Source organism: Zootoca vivipara, chromosome 5 (assembly GCF_963506605.1).
Source record: "Zootoca vivipara chromosome 5, rZooViv1.1, whole genome shotgun sequence".
Taxonomy (NCBI): Eukaryota; Metazoa; Chordata; class Lepidosauria; order Squamata; family Lacertidae; genus Zootoca; species Zootoca vivipara.
In genome coordinates, this window is record NC_083280.1 from 7,933,957 (window position 1) to 7,960,984 (window position 27,028).

Consider the following 27,028-nt stretch of genomic DNA (forward strand, 5'->3'; position numbering starts at 1 on the left):
ACCTGGAAGCACTTAGAATCATAGAGTTGGAAGAGACCACAAGGGCCATCCAGTCCAACCCCCTGCCAAGCAGGAAACACCATCAAAACATTCTTGACATATGCCTGTCAAGCCTTTGCTTAAAGACCTCCAAAGAAGGAGACTCCACCACACTCCTTGCTAGCAAATTCCACTGCCGAACAGCTCTTACTGTCAGGAAGTTCTTCCTAATGTTTAGGTGGAATCTTCTTTCTTGTAGTTTGAATCCATTGCTCCATGTCCGCTTCTCTGGAGCAGCAGAAAACAACCTTTCACGCTCCTCTATATGACATCCTTTTATATATTTGAACATGGCTATCATATCACCCCTTAACCTTCTCTTCTCCAGGCTAAACATACCCAGCTCCCTAAGCCGTCCCTCATAAGGCATTGTTTCCAGGCCTTTGACCATTTTGGTTGCCCTCTTCTGGACACGTTCCAGCTTGTCAGTATCCTTCTTGAACTGTGGTGCCCAGAACTGGACACAGTACTCCAGGTGAGGTCTGACCAGAGCAGAATACAGCGGTACTATTACTTCCCTTGATCTAGATCAGGCATCCCCAAACTGCGGCCCTCCAGATGTTTTGGCCTACAACTCCCATGATCCCTAGCTAACAGGACCAGTGGTCAGGGATGATGGGGATTGTAGTCCAAAACATCTGGAGGAGCCGAAGTTTGGGGATGCCTGATCTAGATGCTATACTCCTATTGATGCAGCCCAGAATTGCATTGACTTTTTTAGCTGCTACATCACACTGTTGATTCATGTCAAGTTCATGTGGTCTACCAAGACTCCTAGATCCTTTTCACATGTACTGCTCTCAAGCCAGGTGTCTCCCATCCTGTATTTGTGCCTTTCATTTTTTTTTTTTTGCCCAAGTGTAGTACTTTACATTTCTCCTTGTTAAAATTCATCTTGTTTGCTTTGGCCCAGTTGTCTAATCTGTTAAGGTCATTTTGAAGTGTGATCCTGTCCTCTGGGGTATTAGCCACCCCTCCCAATTTGGTGTCATCTGCAAACTTGCTCAGGATGCCCTCAAGCCCATCACCCAAGTCATTGATAAAGATGTTGAATAAGACTGGGCCCAAAACAGACCCTGTGGCACCCCACTCGTCACTTCTCTCCAGGATGAAGAAGAGCCATTGATGAGCACCCTTTGGGTTCGGTCAGCCAGCCAGTTAAAAATACACTGAATGGTAGCATTGTCTAGCCCGCATTTTACCAGCTTCTTTACAAGAATATCATGGGGCACTTGGAGGTCATTCTCTCGGAAGACATTACATTCTACTTCTGTAGCACTCGGGTCCTGCTTGCAGAATTTCCACAGGCATCCAGTTGGTAACTGTGAGGACATGATGTTGGACTAAATGGACCTTTGGCCTGATCCAGCACCCACGTTCTTCTTACATACAACTATAGTTGAACCAGTTAACCAGTTGCATTGGTTAGCTGCATGTTTCTTCTTCTTCTTCTTCTTCTTCTTCTTCTTCTTCTTCTTCTTCTTCTTCTTCTTCTTCTTCTTCTTCTTCTTCATTTTTTATTTATACGTTTCAAGTTTATACATTTCACTAATTTTACAATCATTTTGACATTTCAAAACTTGACTTCCTTCCCCCTCTTTCTGCGGTTCTTTAACTTTATTTTTAATATCTTCTGCATATCCAAAGTAACTTAATTTGCTCATTTATTCATCTTCTTTAAATATATACTCTTATGAAACTGCAGGTTATTACAAGAATCCTGCCAATGTTCTTATCTGTTTACAATTTATCTGTAAATATTCAATAAACCATTTCCATTCTTTTATAAAAACTTTGTTATCTTGATTTCTTACTCTTCCGGTAAGTTTCAGCGATTACCTGCATGCTTTCGGGCCCAACTACAAATATTGGTTTGTGTCCCCCCTTTTTACACACACACACACACACACACACACACACACACACACACACACAGTTAAAACAACATTTTCCGATTTACAATCATTTAACTTTGAACTCCCCCTCCCATCCCTCTATGGTTTCCCTAATTTTCCAAATTACACTGCATATCAAAGTTATTGTATACTTTATCTTCGCCACAGTACTTTCAAACATATACCGTGTTTCTCCGAAAATAAGACACCGTCTTATATTTATTTTTCCTTAAAAAAACCCCATACTATGGCTTATTTTCAGGGGATGTCTTATTTTTCCCTGGATGGTGTCATGTTCTGCACATATGTGTGCGTGTGTATATCTACATATTGCACATCTTTTTCTAGCTGTGCACCATTTATCACCCAGAGAAAGGATGTATGGAGCTACACATTCACAGGAGCATTTTGTCGTGCCCCTTCTGAAATCTTATTCAGGCCAAGTCTCCCTGGACCTTGGACACCTTGCAAGGAAATGTTCTAAGCCATTTTCATAGCCTGTGGCACGGTTGCAGAATCAGAGCACACACACAGAGCAATGTGCACACACCTTGTGCAAAGAAGTGCGTTCCACCAACTGGAAGGGTGCTGGGTCAATCTTGCTGTTGTTGAAGTTGACAAACTGCTCTAGCTGCTGCTCCTCCCATTCCAGGATCTGAAAGGCGACAAATCAAGTTAACGGGTCTGCCAGGAGGAGCCTGTAGCTGCCATGCCAGGCTTGTAAGCCAGACCAGATTCTGTGATTTTATATATACCCCTCCTTTCCAACCAAGGAAAGCACCCAGCCCATCTCTCTGCTGCTGTTTGCTAGAGAATGGTGTTCGGTGCTCAGGAGCATTGCAGCTGCTGTTCCTGCAGTCGGCATGCAGCCACAATGCCCAGCAGCCATGAACAGGAACGTGACTTTTTAAATCTTGCCACGGTGGGGGTCTGTAGAGTTGGAAGGGACTCCGAGGGCCGTCTGGTCCAACCCCCTGCAATGCATTAACCTCTCATGGGCTAATGGGGTGCGTGACCTTTATGGCAAGTGGTGGGCAGATCCAAAGGCAAATGTGGGCAGGGCTAGAGACAAAAGAGGCTCTTTTATATAGCAAGTTCACACTTCAGCAGCACAAAAGCCAGGCGTTTCTGCACACAAACCTGAACACATCTCTCTCTCTGTCCATCTAGGCAAGCAAGAGGCAATTTAAGGACACATTCCAGCCAGGCAAAGGCACTCAAGGAGGATATGGGGTAGGACTGGCAAGGGGTGTGGCCTGGGGAAGTCTCGGGGGCCAGGCAGAGATGCTTGGGGCCACATTCAGGGTCAAGGCCTGAGGTTCCTCACCCCCTGGCTGCACAGGGAAGAAGCAATTCCTTCTGTGTCTGGCAGGAATCACCCGCTGTTCAAATTCATTTGGGTGGCCCTCAGTTCTGGTATTAGCCCACAAGATCCCAACCACAATGTTGATACAACAGGGAGCAGGAGAAAGCCAAATCCCAACAGGGCCAGGGGGCTGGCAGGACGCTGATGAGGGTGCACAGGGGGAAGGCAGGCTGGAGTCTGACTTGGGAGAGGGGGGCAGTGATTTGTGGGGACCAGCCAGGAGCCAAGAGTCAGAGGCAAAGGAAACTTGAGAGCTGGAGAGTGGAGCACTGGAGAAAGACGAGCAAGAGGCAGTTTAGGCAAGTGAAGGGCTGGGTGCTTCCCCACCCTCTCCCACGCCACTGTGTCCCAGAACCAGGAGGGGATCGAAGAGGGAAGAGCAGAGGACGCTTCCAGGCAGGCATAGTCTCTGGCTGCTTGCACACAGCACATCTGGGGAAGATACTTAAGCCAGGAGTGGCACTGGTTGTTGCAGCTGCACCATAGAGCTCAGACCTGAGAAAGCTGCCTGGACGCTTGGCGGGTGTGCATGGGTATTTGGAGCCATGGAAACTACTGTAAGTGTCCACTTTTAACAATAAAGAGTTAACTATCTGCCATGTGATTTCCTTTGGCTGGGGAGTGACAACCAGAGCCAGTGACTGACCCAGGTGAATTGAGCCAGCCAAGCTGTACGCTATATGCCATCTTTTGGAATGCTGGGATTTTGCGGTTATTTCCTCTAGGGGCGCAAGGAGTTAGCTCTCCAAGAGGGCAAAAGTCAGGGCACAGCACAATTTCAACACAGGGGGCCTTCATCATCCACCTGCTCTGTACTGTAGGGGTGCCTCTTTGCTTGCCTGGGCCTACGAATGATGGGTACTCACCTCTGCAGGGGTCATTTCGCCAGCTACTTCATATTCATCCTACAAGGAGGGAGAAAAGGAGTTGCATTTGTCAACGCCCCCCTGTGAAGGTATTGGGGGGGTGGAGCTGAGCAAGCAAGAACGGAAAGAGATGGAGACGGGGAAGGGAGTGAACTTGACTTCAGAAGAATACGAGGTGTGGAAATTTCTGGGCACCCAGGGGTAGTAGGTAGCAAAGAAGAGAGCTGTGCACCCCAGATTTGTGAGGGCAAGGAGATCAAAAGCTTCTGTGCACATTTTGGTTTAAATTGAGCCCTAGTCATACATTACTTTCTGATGCGGCAAAGCCACCACAAAGTGAATTTTCACCCTGCTGGTTTTGCCTGGTGAATGCAATGTCTGAAGGCACCTTCCTGTGGAAAGAGCTCCTATTTACTACACCGGAACAGACTCTTCAGTGTGGTAAATATCAGTTCTCACCATGCAAAGGTTTCATATTCCTACACTTGTAAATTGGAGACTTGACTCCCCACAGGAATGTAGATTGGTGTTGGCCAGCAGGTAGGTTTCTGCTCAGGATTTACAAGCCCCTCAAGGTGAATGTTTGCTGTATACTTGGTCAGGGACACCAGTGGCGCTGTGGTCTAAACCACTGAGCCTCTTGGGCTTGCTGGTTGGTTCGAATCTGCACAACGGTGAGCTCCCGTTGCTCTGTGCCAGCTCCTGCCAACCTAGCAGTTCAAAAGCACACCAGTGCAAGTAGATAAATAAGTATTGCTGTGGTGGGAAGGTGAACGGCATTTCTGTGCACTCTGGCTTCTGTCACTGTGTTCCGTTGCGCCAGAAGCGGTTTAGTCATGCTGCCCACATGACCCGGAAAGCTGTCTGTGGACAAACGCCGGCTCCCTAGGCCTGAAAGCGCGATGAGCGCTGCACCCCATAGTCGCCTTTGACTGGACATAGCTGTCCAGGGGTCCTTTACCTTTTATACTTGATGTGCAGATAGATAGGCCTCAGAGCCACCCCAAATGCTGTGTGTCAGAGAAACCAGGTTTGTCACTGAGGGTAGACTCTACAAGGAGCTGTGACTCCTCTTTCTCAGCTCTGGAGTATCTCAATCCTTGGGGCTGCTTCCTAGCTCCCCATTTCTTTTCTCTTTCCTTTCCTGGGTCCTTCTGCTTGCACGGCCCCCTCTCTCTAGGATGAGGACATTTCTTCAAATGACAGTCAGAGACGGTTGAGAAATACCGAACCGAACCTAACAGAAACCACAGTTCCCAGAGTTCCTTAAGAGAGCAAATGCCTCTTTTAAGTTTGCATTGCACAGGTCCAGACTAACTCAGCCAAGAGGCAGCCCTTATAGCTGCCAGACCTCTGTGAGAATCCAGGGAAGCTGAGCAAACCACTGCCAGAGGCTTCCCCACCACCTCAAAAGTCCTTAGCGTGTTATGATACACACTTAGCTGTGTGGTTTGCTGAACCAGCTTCTGGTTTTAACACACATCTTGGCAGCAAAAAGGATTCCTGCTCTTCAATAATAGATCAGATCAGTCTCTCTTCTGGTGCTTCTTGGTTAAGGTGGGGGCGGGTGGGGGGGGCAGGCGGGTGGGGAGAGAACAGGCAGCAGAAGCTGAGTTGGTGTAAAAACCCAGGGACGGGTAGCCAAAGCAACAACTGCAACAACCCAACAAGATAATTTGAACCTCAACCAAATCATGGTGTTTCTGGAAGCTCACACAGAATCACAGAAATCATCTCAATGTTGCAGGATTTCACTACAGGAGTTGGAAGAGGCGTGAATTAGCTGGGGAAATAAGTGATTCTGAAGCAAGAATGAAGGCCGTGGAGATTTCTGATTGACTGTTCCGGCAGAGATCACTATATAAATCAGTTAGTTTGTAAAAATAAATAAATGGGAGGGGGGTATGGGTGGGTTTTTTTTGGGGGGGGTGCCACTAAGAGAGAAAAGATGAATCAAAACAAGAGGCCGAACTGTGCTGAAGGCTCTGGCTGTGCCGTTGCCCTGCTTTCGCACTGTGGCGCTAGATAATTTCACCAGTCAGTCAACCGAGGAAGGAGCTGCGGCCTCGGACCATTTCTAATATAGCATCGGGAGCAATCCTGGGTTCACTCCAGACCAACACTGCACCTTGCTTCCCTTGTACGAATCGCCCACATGGATCAGACCAAAAGGTCCAGCCATGCCCAGCATTCTGCTTCCAACGGTATTCAGGGATATGCTGTGCTTGAACATGGAGGTTTTATTCAGACTTTAGGATTACCAAGCAGTGATTCGCAAATTCACAGAGGAGAGTTCTTGTTCTCTTTTTAAACATTCTTTTCTTTTCTTTTTAATAATAAGAAAAACTCACCTAAGGGAGTGGCTGGATCAGGGTTTCCCAAACTTGGGTCTTTGGACCACAACTCCCATCATCCCTAGCTAGCCGGACCAGTGGTCAGGGATGATGGGAATTGTAGTCCTCAAACAGTTGGGAGACCCAAGTTTGGGAAACCCTGAGCTAGATCTTCAGGGAAGTGGGGAGGGAGATTTTGTCTATTTTGGACCTGCTGCTCCCCAAACATCATTGGGTCCCAAGTCATAGGGAAGCAGGACTGTTTTTGTGCAAATCACATTTATTTCAAATGACGGTTTTATGGGATCATTGTTCCACCTTAGTGATGTGTTTGTATGTGTCTGTACACACACACACACACACGTGGAAGGGAGGGATCATTTGTACCCTCTACCTCCAGCTTTAGTCTGGATAGGGGAGTGCTCTTGTGTTCGAATTCTGATTGCTGGTTCCCCACAGCCATTTGGTTGGCCACTGCAAGAACAGGATGCTGGACTAGATGGGCCACTGGCCTGATCTAACCGGAATCTTATTATTCTCAGTATCTTGGGCAGGCCCCAGTTGCTGGAGGGCCTGGCACTACAAAACAGAAAGGAAAAAACCTTCAGCACAGTCCCAGGCCTTGACGGACACATTTGGGGGAGGAAAAGGCTTCCTGCCCTGTGATTGTCTGGGCGGGAGTTGCATGGACGTGGCGTGGCCCACACTTACCGCCACGGAAATGCGGACACGCTTCGACTTGCGCTTTTCAGGCAGGCCCGAATTCTCATCCTTATTTTACCAAGGGGGAAGAAAATAAGGAAGAGAGAGAGGAATTATGGGTGTGGGACGGCTAGCACATAATTCCCAGGGGAAGAGAAGAGCCTCTGCCCAGAAACAGACCCAAACATGGCACATGGTGGGGTGGAGAGGAGGAAGGCCTCACCTCAGCTGACTCGGCTGTTGTGCTGTTAGCGCAAAAAAGGCTCCTCAGAGCGATGCCTGGGGGGTCCACAGTCCCAGCTGCCCAAAGAGAGAGAGAGAGAGTCAAGCATCAGTGGGGCCTCACTGGAAAGGTACACTGTGGGGCATAGGTTGGCAACCTAAGGCCTGTGGGCCAGATAAGGCCCACCAGGCTCGTAAACCCGGCCCACGGAGCCTGCCACCCGCTTGGTCAGTCACTGTGCTGCGCCGGTTTAGCTCTGCGGAGAGGCGCTTTCCCGGGACTACATCTCCCAGCATGCTCCGAGGTTGCTCAGACTTCCCTGACGCTGGCCAATCCGAAGCCTTAGCAACCTCAGGCCTCCCCTTCATTGGCCAGTTTGACGTGAGCCGGCGGCCAATGGCAATCCTTCCCAAGGCTCACTGCTCCAATCGGGGCGAGGCACAGGGCAAGGCAGGGCAGGGTGCCTTGTTGAAGTCTAGCTCCGAGAAGGGAGGAGGAGAAGCAAAGGGGTGGGAAGAAGCAGGATCAGAGAGCCTGCAAGGAGGGAGGAGGAGGAGGAGGAAGAGGAGGAGGAGGACTCCTCTGTGCTGCTTGGCGGTGGCACATTAGCAGCACGGTCATGGACACCCTGGGGTAGGGGCCCTTCCCGGCGGAGTGACTGCGGCCCCTCCACGCAAGTCGAGACCCAGCGCCGGTGGGGTGCATCCTCCCCAACCCAGTGAACTGGCCCCCCTGCAGAAAAAGTTTGCTGACCCCTGCCGTCGGGCTAATGGGGGACACAGGACTCACTGGAGACGCTCTCGGATAAAGTGCTGGAGGCTCGCTTTAGTGCCGGCTTCAGGGGCTTACGGGACTCACTTCGCGGCGGGACAAACGAGGATTCCTCGGTGATGATCTGAGTGTCGAGGGAGAAAAAGGGACGAGTTTACAAAAGGGATCAAGACTTGGACCCTATCGCTTTGGCACCTCAAGGCAACATGGGCTGCTTCTTCTGTTGACGCCACATTCCTCAGTTACGTCTGCTCTTTGCCCCTCCGAACCAACGTAGGCCCTCAATGAGAAGCATATTTTGCCAAAATGCTAAAAACAACAACAACACTCTCCTGGGTCTTTGCCCACCTGAAAGCGCACACCCGTGTCAGGTGTCTGGTGCTCCTCCTCGCCTTCTGGAACCTTCTCGGTGGCTCGGCGGTCGGCCTGGGCCTTCTCGCGCATGTAGTGGAGCCGGCGTGCGTAGCTCAGCTGCTCGCTCAGGAGGGTCACGATCTGCGTGCGCTCGATGGAGCCCAGAAGGATCATGGACTCTGCAGAGGCAAGGGAAACCAGGCTGAGCTTATTTCTGGGCCGAGATGCCATTTTTTGGCTAACAGACCAGGCGTGTGCTTTGATGGCAAGATGGCAAGCTTTTAAAAGAGATAGGGGACAAGACCGGGTAGAGGCAGAAGGAGATCAAGGACAGCTTGAGATGTTGTGGGTCAAAGAGGAAGCCCAAATGGTTCCTGTTCCCAGGGCACTGCCAGCTTGTCTGAAGCACAACTTTGGTACCTTCTCCACCTGAGATACTGGCAACCTGCCTCCACAAGGAGAAACGGCAAGGCCAAATTTTGCACAGGACTGTGTTGGGGGAGGCACCTGAAATGTGACATTGGGTGCTTCCCATCCCCAACACCATCATCTCCAAAGGTGCTCATGCTAGTCAGGTGTTAGTCAGGTGTCAGGAGCCGCCTGCAGCTTCCAGAGAAGATGAGGACAGTATAGATTTAGAACAGCAGTTTGCAGAAGGGCATAGTTCAGAAGAAGCAGAGCAGAAACGCTGGGAAATATTGGGGGAGCAGCAGGAGGAAGAAGCACCGGGGGAGAGACAGCTAACAGACTCAGTGTCTCTTGAAAACATTCCTAATCCCCTCTCTTCCACAACCAGGCGTGCCGTGAGAGTAGCAGATCAGAAAGGCAGAAAGAACAGAAGCAGGGATGACGTAGAATAGGAGTGACTGAGCGGGTGGGACTTTACTTGGAGCAACACCAATACCTATGAGAGACCACATTCCTTCGTTTCTCTCTGTGAATACTGAATAAACTACTTAGTAAGAACTCTTCTTGTTTTTTTCTGCTTCTTAGCATCCCACCGTGGGAGGGATAGGATTCCCTGAAGTCTTGACACCAGGTTCAAATGTTTGGGAAAGTGCATCATGCAGGCATCACTGAACATTGCCACTTCAGAATACAGGCATTTCATAGAACCATATAATTGATCCCGAGGGACATCTAGCTGAACCCCCCGCAATGCAGGAATCTTTTCCCCAACGTGAGGCTCGAGTTCACGACCTTGACCTTGAAATCAAGGGTCTCATGCTCTACCGACAGGGCTAATTTGTGTGGGAGGGTGGAGGTGCTCCATGTTGAAGGGAAACCCTCAGACCCACACACAGAATAACACCCCTCTGTGTAGAAAGGTATGGGTCATCTGGGAGAATTTATGAGTGCCTTTCTCCTGAAAGGGGCTAGCTGTCCAAATGCAATGTTTTCTCGGTAACAGGAGCGAGTATTGAAGCATGATCCTCGCTTTGCTACGCTGATAGTTTCTGATGAACCACAATACTTCAGAAATGCCTCTGAGGCAGCCAAGTATTTTTATGCAGAAGCTTTGACTGGGAGTTGCTGGCTGCTGCTGTGCCTTCGCGTGTGTGCTGCCTTGTTGCAAATGGATTCTGGGAGTGAACCACGGGCGGCTACAATGCACAGCTGGGGCCTTGCTTTTTGGTGTGGCAGGTCAGCACAACTTCTAGGTCTTTACATGGAGGATAGAAGACACCTGTATTCCCTGCCAGCTTCCTTATCTTGCTTATCAGGGCCTGGCTCCAATCAGTCAGCATTGCCCCCCCCCCCAATCAAACTTTGCAAATTGCCATGACAACACGGCATTGTCCCTGTTGCTGTGGTAGCCCCGTAAATGATAGCTGTGGCTAGCAGGAAGATATCGATGTCACAGCAGGGGAGCTGTCTGGCATGAAGCTGGGAGGAAAAGGGAGGAGAGGATGAAGCCCCAGGCAGGCAGGACAACAATGGCATCTCACAGGGAGCAACAGGTGGCATGGAGGAGGGATGAAAAGGTGGCAGATAAAGGAGGGCGCTGCTGCATAGCCACTTCGCCAAGATGGTTTTTGGAGGGAAGTCTGTAAAAAGGCCCCCAGAATGCACATATTGGAAGAGGAGGTTCTGCAACCACAAAACTGCAATCCTAGTCAGGTTCAGAACAACTCGTGCAAATTAATACACCGGTCAAAAACTGCAATCATGAGGCCAAATAAATCAGGACAGAGAAAAGAAAGTCCCTCTTCACACAGCTCAGAGTTAAATACTGTGAAACTCACTCCCACAGGAGGCAGTGGTGAACACCAAATTCCTGATGGTCATGCTCTGCCTTCGAATTTGCCCAGTAGCAGATGATCAGCCAGTGCAGATCAAACAGACAAGGTGTTCTATGCTGGCAGTAGTTTCCTCTTACAAACAGCCTAGGTCAGGCATAGGCAAACTCGGCCCTCCAGATGTTTTGGGACTACAACTCCCATCATCCCTAGCTAACAGGACCAGTGGTCAGGGATGATGAGAATTGTAGTCCCAAAACATCTGGAGGGCCGAGTTTGCCTGTGCCTGGCCTAGGTGGTGGCTCTAGGGAAGTCATAGCCCCACTCTATTCTGCCTTGGTCAGACCACACCTAGAATGCTGTGTCCAGTTCTGGGTGCCACAATTTAAGATGGATATTGACAAGCTGGAACGTGTGCAGAGGAGGGCAACCAAGATTATCAAGGGTCTGGAAACTAAGGCTTGCGAGGAGCGCTTGAAGGAGCTGGGTATGTTTAGCCTGGAAAAGAGGAGACTGAGAGGAGATATGATAGCCATCTTAAAATATCTTAAGAGCTATCACATGGAAGATGGAGAAAGCTTGTTTTCTCCTGCTCTGGAGGGTAGGACTTGAACCAACAGCTTCAAGTTATAAGAAAGGAGATTCCGACTAAACATCAGGAAGAACTATCTGACAGTAAGAGCTGGAACGGACTCCCTTGGGAGGTGGTGGGCTCTCCTTCCTTGGATATTTTTAAGCACAGGTTGGATGGCCACCTGTCATGGATGCTTTAGTTGAGATTGCAGGGGCCTGGACTAAATGACCCTTGGGGTACCTTCCAGCTCTACAATTATATAATTCTATAGTTCCACATAGCAGGATGAGTGGCCACAGACATTTCCAGAATCCTTCCAAAGAGGTGTCTGCAGATGAGGGTACCAAGAGCCCAGCAAGTAATGGAGAAAATGTGTATATGGAAGTCCTGTTTGCTCAAGGTGTACGATGGATGGAGGCAGTGCCTCTAAGGGTGCAAAAACCTACTGAAGCTTCATCCATGTTAAAACAAAAGCAAAACAAACTTGAGAGGGATTTGAAAAGACTGCTGCGTTACTGACAGTGATTGGATTAGTAAACGTTTCTGGTCCAGTTATGTTTCCAGTTCAGCTATGGCCCTGAATGCTCTGATTTTGTTATCATTTTGGCCAAATTATCTCGGTAACTATTCCACCGACTCACTAAATCGATATGTGTAGGAAAATAGCCTATTACATCAGCTGCCTTGGAAGAGGCGTCAGGAGAAGTTGGAGGATCTAAATTTGTCACCATGAAAGAGGCCTTCAATTAAATAATCGATGAAAACATTCAATTGTAGATGTGCAACGCTTATTATTTGCCTGCATTATGTGAGCACTGCAGAGGCAGAGACACGCATGAGGAACTCAACGAAGCCAATAAAAAAAAGGAGGCTTGGCTGTACAGAGGTGGAGATTTGGAGATTCACTCTGTTCCCTCCCCTGCCCCACTGTTCAGCAGAATTCCTGTTCCAATTGGACGCGGAATTGGCAGGTTCCAGAATGAGAATGGCATCTATTTAATGCAATGGTGGGAAATCTCCCAACAATTACTTAATCAGGCCTGCTGGGTCTCCCCATTTGGTCTGTGAGTCACTATATCAGGTAGCTGACAGGTGGGCAAACCATAGCTGCCAAGTTTTCCCTTTTCTCGCGAGGAAGCCTATTCAGCATAAGGGAAAATCCCTTTAAAAAAGGGATAACTTGGCAGCTATGGGGCAAACCTGCCTGCTGAGGGTGGGGGAAACAAGGATCTCACCCACTTCTTACAACCCCTCCGAGCAGCTATGTATTTATGTACCTGCACCTGAGGATAACACTTCCTGTACCCAATGAAGTGGACTGTACTCTAGGAAAGAAGACTAGAATCATAGCATTGTAAAGTTGGAAGGGACCCCGGGAGTCATCTAGTCCCAACCTCCTGCAATGCAGGAATCTCAGCTAAAGCATCCATGGCAGATGGCCATCCAACCTCTGCTTAAGAACCTCCAAGGAAGGAGAGTCCGCCACCTCCCGAGGAAGTCTGTTCCACTATTAAACAGTTCTTACTGTCAGAAATCCATTGGTTCAGGTCCTACCCTCTGGAGCAGCAGAAATAATAATAATAATAATAATAATAATAATAATAATAATAATAATAATAATGTTATTTATACCCCACCCATCTGGCTGGCTTTCCATCTTGTTTCCCCAGCCATTCTAGGGAGCTTACAGCACATTAAAAAACTGTAAAACATTAGACATTAAAAATTTTCCCGAAACGAGCTTGCTCCACTCTTCATGTAATAACTCCTCAGATAGTTGGATATGGTTATCATGTCACCTCAGTCTCTTCTTTTCCAGGATAAATATACCCGAGTATCCATTTGTTAGTCTTTAAGGTGCCAGAAGACTATATTTTTTGCTGCAAAAGACCAGCACAGAGGCTACTCCTCTGGAAAGACGTATTCATGAGGATCTGCCATGCCTCTCTCTTACCAGCTGATTCCACCAAAGCCAAGCTCTTCATTTTGGTTCCATGCAGCACATCCTGAAGATCGCGATAGCGGCAGTTCAGGGTTATGTAGCGCACGTCGCGCACCATGATGTCCTCCACGCGCACATTGTACTTCCTGCAGTACACAAGAGGCACTGAAGGAAGCCTGACTCATCTCTGCACTTCTCTCCGCCGCCGAATCTCCCAGCTCACTAAGCCCTGTTGCCCCTTGAGCTCCCAACACCTCCTCCTCCCAGGCTTCTCCCTGTGACTATTCACTGTCATCCCACCACCACTTTTTGGGCTCTGAGCCTTCCTCCCCTGGGGGTTCCCCAGCTGGTTCCTCCCACAATTCCTCTGCATCCAACCCGTCCCTGACAGCTAACATGCCAACACACAGAGGCACACTTACTCCTGATGTCCCCATCCCAGTTCTGGCAAGTAGGGCAACTTCTTGATGCGGATGATGCTGTCGTAGAGGGAGGGCTGCAAGCTCTGGGCCACGGCGTTGGCCAGGATCACCGCGATCATGACTGGCAGGATGTGGGAGATCTGGCCTGTTAGCTCAAAGACGATGACCGCTGTGGACACGGTGTGAGTGACGGCTCCAGACAGCGCAGCTGCACCTGGCGGGGGTTAAGCATGTGAGTGAGCTGTGTCAAGGGCTCTGTCCGCTCAGGTGCCTCAGAAACTTTCAGGGACTGGGCAGAAGAGGAGGAATGGTAGAGACCGCCTCCCCCCATCCTGACCCTTCCAGGGAGGAGGAAGAGGAAGACAGTATAGATTTACAACAGGGGTTTTGGGGGGTCACAGCTCAGAGGGGGAAAGTTAGGAAATAATGGGAGAGAAGGAGGCAGAAGCTGGCTGACACAGTGTCTTTAGAAAGCATTTCAGACCCCCCCATCTCCCAGAACCTGGCGAGCCATAAAGGTAGGAGAGCAAAGAGCTCAAAGACAGAGGGCACATAGCAGCACCCGTAGAGGAGACAAATGAGGAAGTGGGAGAGACGGGGGTGGAGATTCACTCGGGACAATGACACTATCCAAGAGGCTGGGTTTTATAGCCTCTCTCTGTGACACTGAAATAAAAAAGGACGGTAAGAAACTTTCCCTTGTCTTTATACTTTCCTGGGCAACCAGCCGGGAGCCGCTGACAGCATCCTGACAGAAATGCAGGGAGGTCTTAGAGCAACCAGGGGAGAGAGGCAAGCAAGAGCCTGAGAAAGCCCCCAGCCACCCCAAAGGACCAGGCTAAGTCGGATGCAGTATGCCAAGCCTAGCCCAGCTCTCACGATGGCTCTTGGGAGCCTAGAGGCACCCCCAGCGGAAATGACACACCTCAATGCCTCATGCATTCTGGGAGGGAAAGGGAGGAAATGCTTTTTGGAGACCTCTCTTATGGGGCCACATGTCAGTGGTGGGTGGGGCAAGGGCCAAAAGTGGGCAGGGCAACCCATGCAAATTTTGCCTTTGCACAGCAGGCTAGTTTCTACACAGACACACACCCCTCCTCTCTGTTCTTCATCCAGGCAACTAAGAGGAATTATTAGAGCTTCAGCTGGGAGAAAGGACACTCTAGGAGACAGTTAATCAGGGCTGATGGGGACATGGCCTGAGGAGAGGCCTGAGTGACTGAGGGCCTTGGGGGGCCACATCTGGCCCCTGGGTCTGAGCTTCCACACACCCTGCTCAAAGGCCCTACTCCCAACCTCTGGACTGCTGCAGTTTGTGGAAAGGGCCATGGTGACAGAAGGAGAGGCAGAGGCGTGGGCTGCATTCACATTATACCAGGCATAGGCAAACTTGGCCCTCCAGATGTTTTGGGACTACAACTCCCACCATCCCTAGCTAACAGGACCAGTGGTCAGGGATGATGGGAGTTGTAGTCCCAAAACATCTGGAGGACTGAGTTTGCCTATGCCTGCATTATACTATGATGATGCCGCCTTAAACAGTCATGACTTCTCCCAAAGGATTGTGGGAGTGGTAGTTCTGCTAAGGGTGCGGAGAGTTGTTAGGAGAGCCGTCTTGCCCCTCACAGAGCTACCATTCCCAGAGTGGCTTAACAATTGTTCCTTCTTCACCAGGAAGTGCCCAGGCCCTAACCACTATGCCACCCTGTTCTCGGCAGAGGTGGTGGTGGTGGAGGAAGGGGTCCGTGTCTGAAAATCCACAGTTTGAATGAGACACTCAGAGAGGATCCAGAAGCTCTGTTTCAGCTCCTGTCACTTTCAAAGGCTCCTGTGCCATAGAGGTCGAATGCAGTGTCAAAATTCACCTTGGATAAGGCTGTCATTAGCTCCCAGCTGTGACTGGCATGCACTGTCTCCAAGATCAGAAGCAGTGCAACTCTGAATACCACTTGCTAGGGAACAAAAAACAGCCCAAGAGGGCTATTCCTCTCAAGCCCTCCTTGTGGGCACCCACAAGGTTTGTCAATGTGGGAAAAGAAGATGGACTTTGTTCTGATCCATCCAGGCTCCTGTCACTGCGCCCTGACCCTCTTTCGATGAGGGAGTACCCACCCCCATCTGAACACCCCAGCTTTTGGAAATGGTACAAGAGAAGCTGCCTCTTACCCACCACTGCGTAGCCGCCGGGCACAATGCGGTAGATGTTGCTGTCGGTGTGGATGCCGTCTGGGAACCATGCCGCCATGCTCTCACCCACCAGCCGCCCAAAGGCCGCACCTGCCCAGAGAAACAGGGGCAGAGTATGGTTGAAAGAGGAGCAGAGGAACACTCTGAACCCACCCGGACTCTGCAGTCATCATCTGAGGCCCATCTTTGCGTGCCTCCTACATGTCAGGTCTGGAGAGTGGCAGGACAAGAAAGGGCCTCCCCCCCCCAAAAAAAACCCCACCAGACTCTTTTTTCTTGGGGATAATTCAGACGGCAATCCCCAGGTGTCAGAAAAGGTTATTTATGTATGCAACAACTACAGCCTGTGTTTCGTTAGCCCCAAAATGGAAAATGAGCAAGGTCCTAACTAAAGAAGATTGGCAACTTAAGTTGACATAACATGCACAACTTGCAGACTTAACATAGAACAAGAGAACAAGAATAACATACGTTGAAAGAAGATTGGAAAACGTTTATTGAATATGTGGAAAATAATTGTGCGCAAGCAGAAACCGCCGGCAGCATTAAGATAAATTCAACAGCATAAATAATTTTTGATGGATATAATAATGGAAAACAGATTCATATAGTTTTTCTAAAATATGCAGGGATATAAGATATGCAAAATGAACCATGGAAAGAAAAGAAGGGAAGACACTGATATCTTAAGTAAGTAAAACATTTATTTGAAATTGTAAATCAGAAAATTTAATAAAAATCATATTGAAAAAAAAGAGAAAAAGTAAGGGCCCTTTCTGCAGTGGCTCCCCATTTGGGGAACAGTCTACCCAAGGAGGTTCAGCTGGCTCCTTAATCACACACCTTTAGCTGCCAGGCAAAAACATTCCTCTTTAATCAGGCCTTTGGCTGATTAATCTTCTACGGCCTTTTAAATGTGTTTGTGCAGGGGGTGGGGTTTTTGTTACGTTGCTTCTGGTTAACTATTTATTTGTACTTTTATCTTGTATTTTTATCTTGTGAACTGCCCTGAGATCTTTTGGCGGAAGGCGGTATATAAATCTAATATATGAATAAATGATAAAAAAGTAAATGTGCAAAAATCCAGGCACTAAGAGCCCACAGGCAATTTGAGTTCCTGCAGAGGTTAGGATACCCATGTCCCTGTCAGCAAATCTTCCTGGCTCTTTAAGTTTTGCAAAAAAATTTTTTAAGTAAAATAAAACCCCATATGTGTTGTCATTGTTTTATATATATATATAAAAAAATACACAGAGATGGCAATAGCGGGATGTAGGGCTTGGGACCCGGACAAGGAAGAGCAGGAATGGCTATTCAGCGTGCACAAAGGAATTATGGGTAATCTTGTCACCACAAATAGCTTTAGTGGTCACTAGGGTGGGTGAATATCTGTCATTTTGGGTTACTCTCAGTCTATCAGTTTTCCAACCTTACGCTCAGTTGGCCTTTTTTAAAAACAAAACAAAAACAAAGTTCAAACGAAAATTTGCATGCATTGTCTAATATGTAATTTTGTGCCATTTATCCCAACATATGGAATTTGGTGTGCAAAATGTGAATCATTTTCACTACCATATGCACCTTTCACACACAAACATTGGTTGCAGAACTGCAACTTCCGAAAGACGGCTGCGTTTCAGTTTGCTTATTGGTCTGGCAAGTGTGAATTAGGCCGGGTCACTTTTAAAATACTAACGGCACGAATTTCTGTCCCGTTCCCATTGGCCACCAAGGTGACTTGATCCGCTCTGGGAAGGGTTAAGGGTCATTGCACAGAAGCACAGAGAAGGTCTCCTACTCACCAATGACAAAGACAGGCATGAAGGCTCCACAGGGCACTGGGATGGTAGTGGCCAAGGCTGACATCCAGAACTGGGGAAAGAACAAAGAGACAGGGAGCTGGGTATGTTAAGGTTAAGGGGTGATATGATAGCCATGTTCAAATATATAAAAGGATGCCATATAGAGGAGGGAGAAAGGTTGTTTTCTGCTGCTCCAGAGAAGCGGACACGGAGCAATGGATGCAAACTACAAGAAAGAAGATTCCACCTAAATATTAGGAAGAACTTCCTGACAGTAAGAGCTGTTCGGCAGTGGGATTTGCTGCCAAGGAGTGTGGTGGAGTCTCCTTCTTTGGAGGTCTTGACAGCCATCTGTCAAGAATGCTTTGATCATGTTTCTTGCTTGGCAGGGGGTTGGACTGGATGGCCCTTGTGGTCTCTTCCAACTCTATGATTCTATGTCCATTATCAGGAGGGGAGAACCAGGAATGCTCTATCGGCGGAAACCAAGTGACCTCTTTGTGCTGAAGCGCTGTGGGAGGGGGAGAGAAGAAAGGAGAAGGGCCCAAACCCCAGGACAGAAAAAGAGACTGAAGATTACAATTCCCACAACGGGCAGGAACACCTCTGCAATTTTCAAGCGGTCCCTGTTGGGGGAAGTTTGGGAACCAGCAAAGGAGACCCGAGTGCCTGGGGACTAATCTGTGTTTGAAGGAACCAGCTGCAGTCTGAAATGCACAATTCCCTACTGGTTGGTTTTATCTGCAAAGGAGAAGGGGCTATTTTGACTCCAGCACTTTAGCAATCAGCTAGTACAGGGGGAAGGGAGAGAGGAAGGAGAGGAGAGGGTGGGTTGGAAATGGAAGAAGTGCTTGCATTTTCTAGGCCCCTCAGCAGCTTCTCGTGTACCACCCGCAACACAGCCCTGAAGACCCAAGGGCAACTGTTTGGTGCCTAAGCCCAACTGAGTCCTGGGACGGTAACCAGCAGAGCTCTTGTTCACAGATGCTGCGTGGTTCCTGAGAAAAGCCCTGCTGGATCAGGCCAATGGCCCTTCTAGTCCAGCATCCTATTCTCGCAGTAGCCAGCCAGACGCTCCAATGGAAATGCTGTGAGCAGGACCCGAGCCACTCTCGCCACTTACCGCTTGCGATTCCCGGCAACTGCTTCAGTGGCACAATGGGCCAAGCGCACCTTGCCGTTGAGCAGAAGGTTGGCGGTTTGATCCCAGCCAGGGATGGCTGTAGGGGCAGGATCCCTGCATTGCTGGGGGTTGGACTGGATGGCCTTTGGGGGTCCCTTCCCACTCTACAATCCTGCGATTCGACTGGAGGAAAGGGGTGACAGGGAAGGGCGACGCACCTTCATGAGGATGAAGACCACCAGGGTGACAAAGACATTGGAGCGTGGGTGCTTCCAGGCCTCGGAGGGGCCCACGTACTCAAATTCTTCAGCTAGGCCCTGCTTGGCCCACGTGCGGTTATCGAAGAGGGTCACGAGCGTCTCCTTCTGCGTGAGCTGAGAGGTGAAGAAGGGGAAGAAATCAGGGGGCGAGAAGGGAGCCATGCCTGCCTGCAAGCGTAAGCTCTGGCCATGTGTTTATGGAACTGTGCAGGCTAACACCGCAGTTTTCCTTAGGGACAGAGGTAATGTCTGAAGTGGGGAATGGTTGTAACAGTTGTGTGACACCAGGCGAACGGCTGCATGTACCGTATTTTCCCGTGTACAGCGGTACGTCCAGTTGTGGACAGGATCCGTTCCGGAGCTCCGGTCGGATCCTGAGGTTTCTGCAACCCGAGGTGCCCTGTTCTGCGCATGCGCGCTGCGCGATAGGGTGCTTCTGCGCATGCGCGAGCAGCCAAACCTGGAAAAAATACTTCCAGGTTTGCTGCTTTCGCAACCCGAAGTTTACGCTACCTGAGGGTAAGGTAAGCCGAGGTTCTACTGTATAAATCATGTTAAAAAAAAAAGGCTCAACAACTTTGGGGAATCTCACCCCCCCCCCCATTTTCTTAATTTTGAGTCCCCCAAAATAGGGGGCATGTTATACATGGGGGCGTGTTATACACGGGAAAGTACAGTATGTTGCATGGCTTGAAATCTTACCTTATACTGCCCGGTAGTTCTCCCTGGTTTTATTTATGTTACGTTATGCTTATGGATACGATTTGTGTATTTTGCCACCCACATCATTTGATGCGGAGGTTTATCCCCGCCTCCCTGGTACTTATTAAACTATCTTACAGATAGTTAAGTGGCCTATAAGTGGATCATAGAAATAAATAAACAGGGTACCGTCAGCCCAGAATTGCAAGTTACTCTTCTTAGGTGAGCCAGGGGAGGGGGAGAGACCGTTATTATGATTCTTTTATTATTGTTTTTATTATTGATGCTACATGAAGTGTTCTTAAGGTTGTACACTACCCTGGGATCTCTTGATAAAGGGTGGAATAAATAATAATAATAATAATAATAATAATAATAATAATAATAATAAATGTTCAAGAGCTACAAATTACCTGCCCAGCCATGAACTGCCCAAAGCCAGGTGGGAAGGTCAGTGTCGCTATGAGAAGCGTGACGAGAGCGGGGAACAGCAGGCGCCTGGAAGGTCACAGACAGCAGCGGTTAAAAAAAGAGAGTGGCACCACTGCACGTCTCCCCCAACAGAGGCAGTGTGGTGTAGTGGTTAGAGCATTGGACTATGGCCGGGTTCAAATCCCCACTCAGCCACGAAACTCTCCCTGGGTGTGACCTTGGGCCAGTCACTGCCTCTCAGCCGACTCTTATCTCACAGGGTTGTTGTGAGCCTAAAATGAGGAGCGGGAGAACCAAGAATGCCACCTCAAGCTCCTTGGGAGGAAAAGGCGGGATGTAAATCGGACAGATGATAATAATACACAAACAGACAAACAGTGGGCACAGCTATGCTCCCCAAAGCTGGCAAACCCTCGGAGGCTCAGAAGGTCATTGCTGCTTGCTTGGGGAAGCAGCTGCTACTTGGTGGATTAGCAGGCTTCCATCTTAAGGGCCAGGGTAGATCAGTATTCTGCGACTGTTCGTGCACAGAAAGTGGATTCAGGCGCGTGTGATTGGGGGGAGAGGCAGGCAAGGGGAAACCCCAGCCCCACGAGCCACAATTTATCTGCAGCCAGGTAGAAGCAGCATTAGAACGGTGTGCTCTCTACAGCATTTCATACAAATAATTGTATAAATAATTGTAATTTATTATTTGTACCCCGCCCATCTGGCTGACTCTCCCCAGCCACTCTGGGCGGCTCCCAATCGAATATTAAAACAATACAATGCTCCCAACACTCACCCCACATAGGAACCTCCCTAGTTTATCAGACTACTTATATCCCTCCAGAGGTTTTGGGCTAGAATTCCCATCAACACCAACCAACACGATGGAAATTGTAGTCCATAATATCCAGGTTGGGGAAGGCTGGGTTAGGCAAATATCAACTCAGAAGTAGGTACAGAAAGGCCCTCAGACCTCCATCTCCAGCCTGACCCCACCTGTTACACAGCTGGACTAAGCCACCCTTGGGCCTCCATTGCCCTCTCTGGGGCCCCACTCATGCTCAGGGCAAGGCACCCATGCACCCATGTGTCCGGCGGCCATCGTGCCTTACTTTTTCATGAGGAACCGGTTAATGGCCTTTTGCTTGCGCATGAACTGGACAATCTTCCGGTTGAAGTAGACGAAGAGTGCTCCGCCAAAACCGCTGGCGATCCTGAACAGGGGAGAAGAAGGCCTCAGTGGGGGGGAGGAGGGGTCCTGCCGGTGGGGGGGGGGAAGTGTGGGGAGACCCCAGAGAAACCCTACGAGACTCACCCAATGACAGCAAAGGCCGGCAGCTCCTGCAGGTCGAAAGGGAAGTCCAGTCGGAAGCGGGTTTTGAAGAGAGCTGTGATGGTTTCTGAGGGAAAGAGAAGGGTTTGGGGCGACCAATCTCAGGTCTCTAGGACAAGAGGTGTGGGGGGGAAATATGCCCCCCAAGCTTCTCTACCTGGCCCTAGGAACCCACAACATTTCTTTTTTGAAACAGCCATTATGGATTTTGTTACAAACAGATCTAGAATTGACAGTGTTGGTTCGCCTCATGAATCACAATAAACCATGGTTTGCCTTACATCATGATTTATTTGCAAATGTGCCTGCTGCCTGCTGCCCAGCTCACACAAATTAGATGAACTCAGACAATTATTTTCTATTTTTTCAAACAAACCATGACCCATAAGACAGAAATCAGCCAAGGTTTGCACTTGTCTTATTTCTGGCTCAACACTCACAGTTTGCATGAAACGAACAAAACGGTGGCCAGGGTTCAGAGGACACAGCAAGCTTTAGGTGGGGAGTAGGGGAGCCATACCCACAATTAAACCATGGTTTAAGACAAACCATGGCTTCTCTCTTTTAATCCCCAATTTTATTTTATTAAGTTTCAACATTTTTAACATATACAGTCAACACAATTCCATCTTTTCCCTTATTTTTCCCAAGGAGTTTCCCCCCCTCCCCTTCTGGGTGCACCCTATCTTCTATCTATCAAGTCATAACCACTAAATTATAATCTAATTACTTCTGTTGCTCATAGCTCAAATTCTGCTCCTTAAATTGTCCAAAAAGGCATCAACTCTTCAATAAAACATTCGTCATTAGATTCTCTTAATTTTGCTGTCAATTTTGCCACTTCTGCATAGTTTGTTAGAACTATGCAGAACAAACTATGGCTTCTCATGATGTGCAAGCCTGGACATTGTTTTATTTGATTGTGTTTATCTTTTGACAGTTCTTGTTCTGTATTTTGAGAATGACAGTTTGCTGTCTTGATTTTAGACAGGCAGGCATAAAGCACTTATTTTTTTCTTTTCTTTTTAATGCAAGTTGAATGAGTTATTCTGATTCCCGATTTTGGGGCTGCATTGATCCAAGAGTTCTGCAGAGGGGCCATCATGATCGGTCAAGAGAGATGTACAGTTCTGCACGGACCCCAACACTCCCTCGTTCCAGCCCTGGCCTCACCACCAAAGTAGACAGGTTCGGAAGCAAGCACTAGAGACGTTCCTGTCTGGGAAGGAAGACATGGGCCGTACCTTCATCCTTGTTCCACACAGCGAGAACCCGGAAGATGAAAGCACTGAAGGTAGCGGCGAAGAAGCCACGCCAATAGTTGCGGACGGCGAAGAAGGTTGACGTGACTTCGATGCTGAAGAGGACACCTGGTGGACACAAAGAAGAGGGAAGAGACTGGGGGCCACCAGGAGGTTCTAAACTCAACGCACACAAGGCCCCTAAACCACTACCGGGGGGGGGAGGGTCCAAGTGCCCATCTCCCCCACTTGGTTCTCCTCCTCGGGCTGAGTTTGCCAAACTCATAGAGTTAGGGAATGCAGTGCACCTCCAGCACTGAATGGAAAACAGAGGCTGCATCCACCCAGTGTTGGCAGCCTGGCACAACTACTGATCCCAAAGCAAGGTCCAGTCCCAGCTCCCTCAAGCTGGGAGCTACTGAGCTGGAAACAGACAAAGGCCGCAGCTGTGCTGTGGAAAATCTGGCAGACTTTTCAGACTCCAGAGAAGCTAGGCAAGGCCAAACGACACATTACGCTACTCATGCTTTTTTAAAAAAGTGTGCATAAAGTTATCTGCTGTTACTTTGAAGGAAAAGTGGCAGTAGGCCCCAATCCTGATAGGGACTCCCGTCAGTTTCCTTCCCCGCATTTGCAGTAAACAACACCTTTGGGGGCAAGGAGCAGCTGGGGGAAACACTTTTGGGCAATAAATCGGTGTGGGGTTCTGGATCAGAGATCCTGCTGACTGCTTTCCTTTCAAACAAAAGTGGCCAAATTGGACCCTTTTTTTCTTTTAAGAAAGTACCATTTAGCAGTTGAGCTTCCTTCCTTTCTTTAAGTGACACCCTTTCAAACAAAAGTGGCAAAATTGGGCACTTTTTTCTTTAAAAAAAACCATATCATTTGAGTTGAGCTTCCTTCCTTTCTTTAAGTGACACCCTATACTTGAAGTATAGCAATGCTGTTCAAAGGTTTAAAGTAAATATTTGTGTGTGCGTGCACACCTATCTTTCAAAATAGGTTTGCTCAGTTCCGTGCTTTGCTTCCCCAGATGCCAGTGTGTTCAAGCTACAGGTCTAAATATTATGACAGTTCCAAAGTGCAAGCAACGTTCTGAGATTTCCTACTGAGGACACTGTTTCCTCGCCAGTTAAGTGAACACGGGCAAGAAATTGTTTCTTGACAAACATCACATTGCCGAAACCAAAACACACAACACGCACAAGTCACCATGCCACAACTGTCGGCAAATGCCCTTCTGCGAGGATGGAGTTCAAAGCTTCATCTCTCAGCCACCAGTTGGTAAAATTAACCCCCCCATTTCTCCAATGGATGCCTTCCCTGCTTGCTAAGGAACCCCAAACAAAAAAAACTGGGCTGTGGCATCCAGAGCAAGGGGTAGTTAGTCCCTGGCTCAGAAGTCCAATTTGCCTCCCGAAGCAAATTCTTCTGTCCCTCTGCGAGATCCCAATGGTAAAAAGATATATATATATATATATATATATATATATATATATATATATATATATATATATATATGTGTGTGTGTGTGTGTGTGTGTGTGTGTGTGTGTATGAGGTGGATACCTACGGGACTGCCTCTCCCGGTGTGCCCCGCAGAGGACATTAAGGTCCATAAATAATCCCGAGTCACAAGGTGGTTAGACTGGCCTTGACCAGGACCAGGGCCTTCTCAGTACCAGCCCCGTCCTAGTGGAACGCTCTCTCTCAGGAGACTAGGGCCCAGCGGGAGTTGTCATCTTTTCGTAGGGCCTGCAAGACAGAGCTGTTCTGCTTGGCCTTTGGACTGACTCAGTCTGACCCCGGTGTTACCCTCCCCTAAGACTTTATCCTACAGATATTTAAATGAGGTTGCACTTGTAGATTCCTAATTTAAAAATTGAATTTTAACATTGTATTTAATCTGCATTTTAATTGAATTGTTTATTTTATGCTTGCTTTGATATTCTTGTTGTTAGCCGCCCTGAGCCCAGTCTTGACTGGGAAGGGCGGGGTATAAATATTATTATTATTATTATTATTATTATTATTATTATTATTATTATTACAGAGAAGTTTAAGCTTCTTTGCTCAGCCCAGCACCCTGATGGGGATATAAATGGCCCCTTTCCAATTCACACAGATCAGATGAAGAGGGGTGGTGGTTAGGCTGGGCGATATCTGGTTTTTAACATCATGATATATCACCAGCTAAACATTGCGATATACTGATATATCATGATGACTGAAATAAGGATGGAGCTATGTAGAGGTACTGGATGGCTTCAGGGTTTTTCCTGCATCATGGTTTTTGCTGGCGCCTGCCAGACTTAACAGGGGCTGCAGGAATCGAGAGAAGCAACGGTTGGCTTCACAGTATTCCTCACATGGTGTTTTTTGCATATCACACATACACAAACACACATCATGATTCACAATGTATCGCCAGATCGAAAATTATGAAACCGATATCACGATATGGACCTCAAACCAGTTTTGGATGATATATTGATCTGTTGCCCAGGCTGAGTACTGGTGTCTCTGTACATGTTGTGCACATGAACATGCATGAGAGCGCAAGCAGGGTGGCCCAAGGACAACTGATATGCAGCAATCAAGAGGGGTGGTCAAGGATGAATGGAGCCCTTGGGCTAAGAAGAGGCAGCCCCCCCCCCGTGTTCTAGTGGTCAGCACTACATAGTGCCGCTTCCTGTCCCGCCTCCTCTCCCCTCAATAATCTCCATTTTTGAACCCTTGTCCCACATTAGTGGGACCCCATCCAAACACATTCCGCCTTCCCTTGTCCTGCATCACCACGACTGTTGCTTGGAAGCAGGAGACCACAAAAATGATGCCAGCCTGAGGGTGGAAGGAGATGTTACAAGAGACATGAGTTAGCAGCACTCAGTCTCTCTTTCCATTGGCTTTCCGGGAGCATGTCAATACAACCCAACCTGGGCTGTGTTCTTCCCTGCCTCTACTGCTAGAAATCAGCAAAATGAAATGAGGGCAGAGAAAGTTGAGGTATGAGGGACTGAACCCTCATGCATAGCAGGAATACTTCCATGGCGCTAGAATCCCTCTTTCTGAAAAAGCACTTTCTTGCAACTATTAATTTTGTTATGTTAGAATGTGGAATTTGCTCCTGCAAGATGGAGTGGTGGCTACCAGCTTGGATTGCTTCAAAACAGAATTAGGAAAAAAAAAAAACCTCATGCTCCTGGCCACAATATTGGAGAGGGTATTTCCTCTGAATATTGGTTCCTGGGCAATGCAAGCAAGGAGAGGCCTCTTGTCCTCAGGTCCTCCTTGCTAGAGACATCTGGCTAGCTGCTGTGAATAGAGAGTGCTGGACTTGATGGGCCACTGGCCTGATCCAGGCTTTTCATGCCATGAGTGGCTGTGTGCCTTTGCAGATTTAACCACTGCCATACAATGCTCTGCTTGGAAGCCTCTCTCTTTATTTGCTCTCGCCAGCAAATTCAATCCCTCCTTTCCTGCAACCGCTGCTGATTGAATTCCTCTTAAAGAGAGAAGCAGCCTGGATGGGGTGCCACTTAGTCACTTAGACGCATCCTGCGGTGAGGCATTCCCCCCCCCCCCATCCGCTGGTTTCGCTTGGCTTTTGAACCCCGTACGTCTGCACACCCCGACAGAAAACTCCCGTTCATGTTCATGTGTGCAGGTGTAATCTGGGCAAATGAGAAAGGGCCTCCCTCCCTCCCTCCCTCCCTCCCCTGACTTCTTTTGGGAAAGCTGGCAGAAAGGGGAAAACACACACAGAGAGACACACACAGATCAAGCCTTTGCTCACAACAGAAACCAACACAGAAAGGGAGACAGACACCAGTCACCAACCTAGACGCGCAAAAGCAGCGGCGAAGAGGATGCACAGGAAGGCCTGCCTGGGAGGAGCCCGCAGCAAAAGGGGGAGAGGAGGAAATGAAGTTATGCCTGCAGTTGGAGAGAGGGTTCGCCCCGACCCCAAACCCCACCCCAGGCTCACATCAGCTGTGCAGTGCATTTAGTTATTGCACTTATTATTATCCAAGGAGCTCAAGGTACTATACAACATCTCTCCCTCGCCTCCCTGTTTATATCCTCAGAACAACCCTGTGAGGTGGGCTGGGCCAGAGAGATGGGGACTGGCCCAAGGTCAGGCAGTGAGATTCATAGCTGACCGCAGGTTTGAGCGCCGGTCTCCTGGGTCCAAGTCCAACTCTTGAAGTTCTGGCTCAGCGTATAACCTGAA

The 27,028-nt window shown here is 48.6% G+C and overlaps 1 protein-coding gene across 3 annotated transcripts in view; it reads right to left on the reverse strand.

Moving 5' to 3' along the window:
• Nucleotides 1-27,028, reverse strand: part of CLCN2 (chloride voltage-gated channel 2) — a 76,825-nt gene that overhangs the window by 7,942 nt on the left and 41,855 nt on the right. For 2 of the 3 annotated variants that reach the window (XM_060274340.1, XM_035133464.2), the window contains exons 8-22: nucleotides 22,799-22,924; nucleotides 21,537-21,621; nucleotides 21,334-21,435; nucleotides 20,215-20,299; nucleotides 19,058-19,213; nucleotides 17,717-17,786; nucleotides 15,894-16,004; nucleotides 13,728-13,941; nucleotides 13,318-13,451; nucleotides 8,544-8,728; nucleotides 8,214-8,319; nucleotides 7,425-7,501; nucleotides 7,211-7,270; nucleotides 4,167-4,205; nucleotides 2,485-2,589 (exon numbers count right to left, since the gene is read on the reverse strand). In XM_060274340.1, the coding sequence (XP_060130323.1) occupies nucleotides 2,485-2,589; nucleotides 4,167-4,205; nucleotides 7,211-7,270; nucleotides 7,425-7,501; nucleotides 8,214-8,319; nucleotides 8,544-8,728; nucleotides 13,318-13,451; nucleotides 13,728-13,941; nucleotides 15,894-16,004; nucleotides 17,717-17,786; nucleotides 19,058-19,213; nucleotides 20,215-20,299; nucleotides 21,334-21,435; nucleotides 21,537-21,621; nucleotides 22,799-22,924 (1,655 nt within the window). The remainder of the gene's footprint in view (nucleotides 1-2,484; nucleotides 2,590-4,166; nucleotides 4,206-7,210; nucleotides 7,271-7,424; nucleotides 7,502-8,213; nucleotides 8,320-8,543; nucleotides 8,729-13,317; nucleotides 13,452-13,727; nucleotides 13,942-15,893; nucleotides 16,005-17,716; nucleotides 17,787-19,057; nucleotides 19,214-20,214; nucleotides 20,300-21,333; nucleotides 21,436-21,536; nucleotides 21,622-22,798; nucleotides 22,925-27,028) is intronic. The other variant, XM_035133465.2, reaches the window with a different exon arrangement.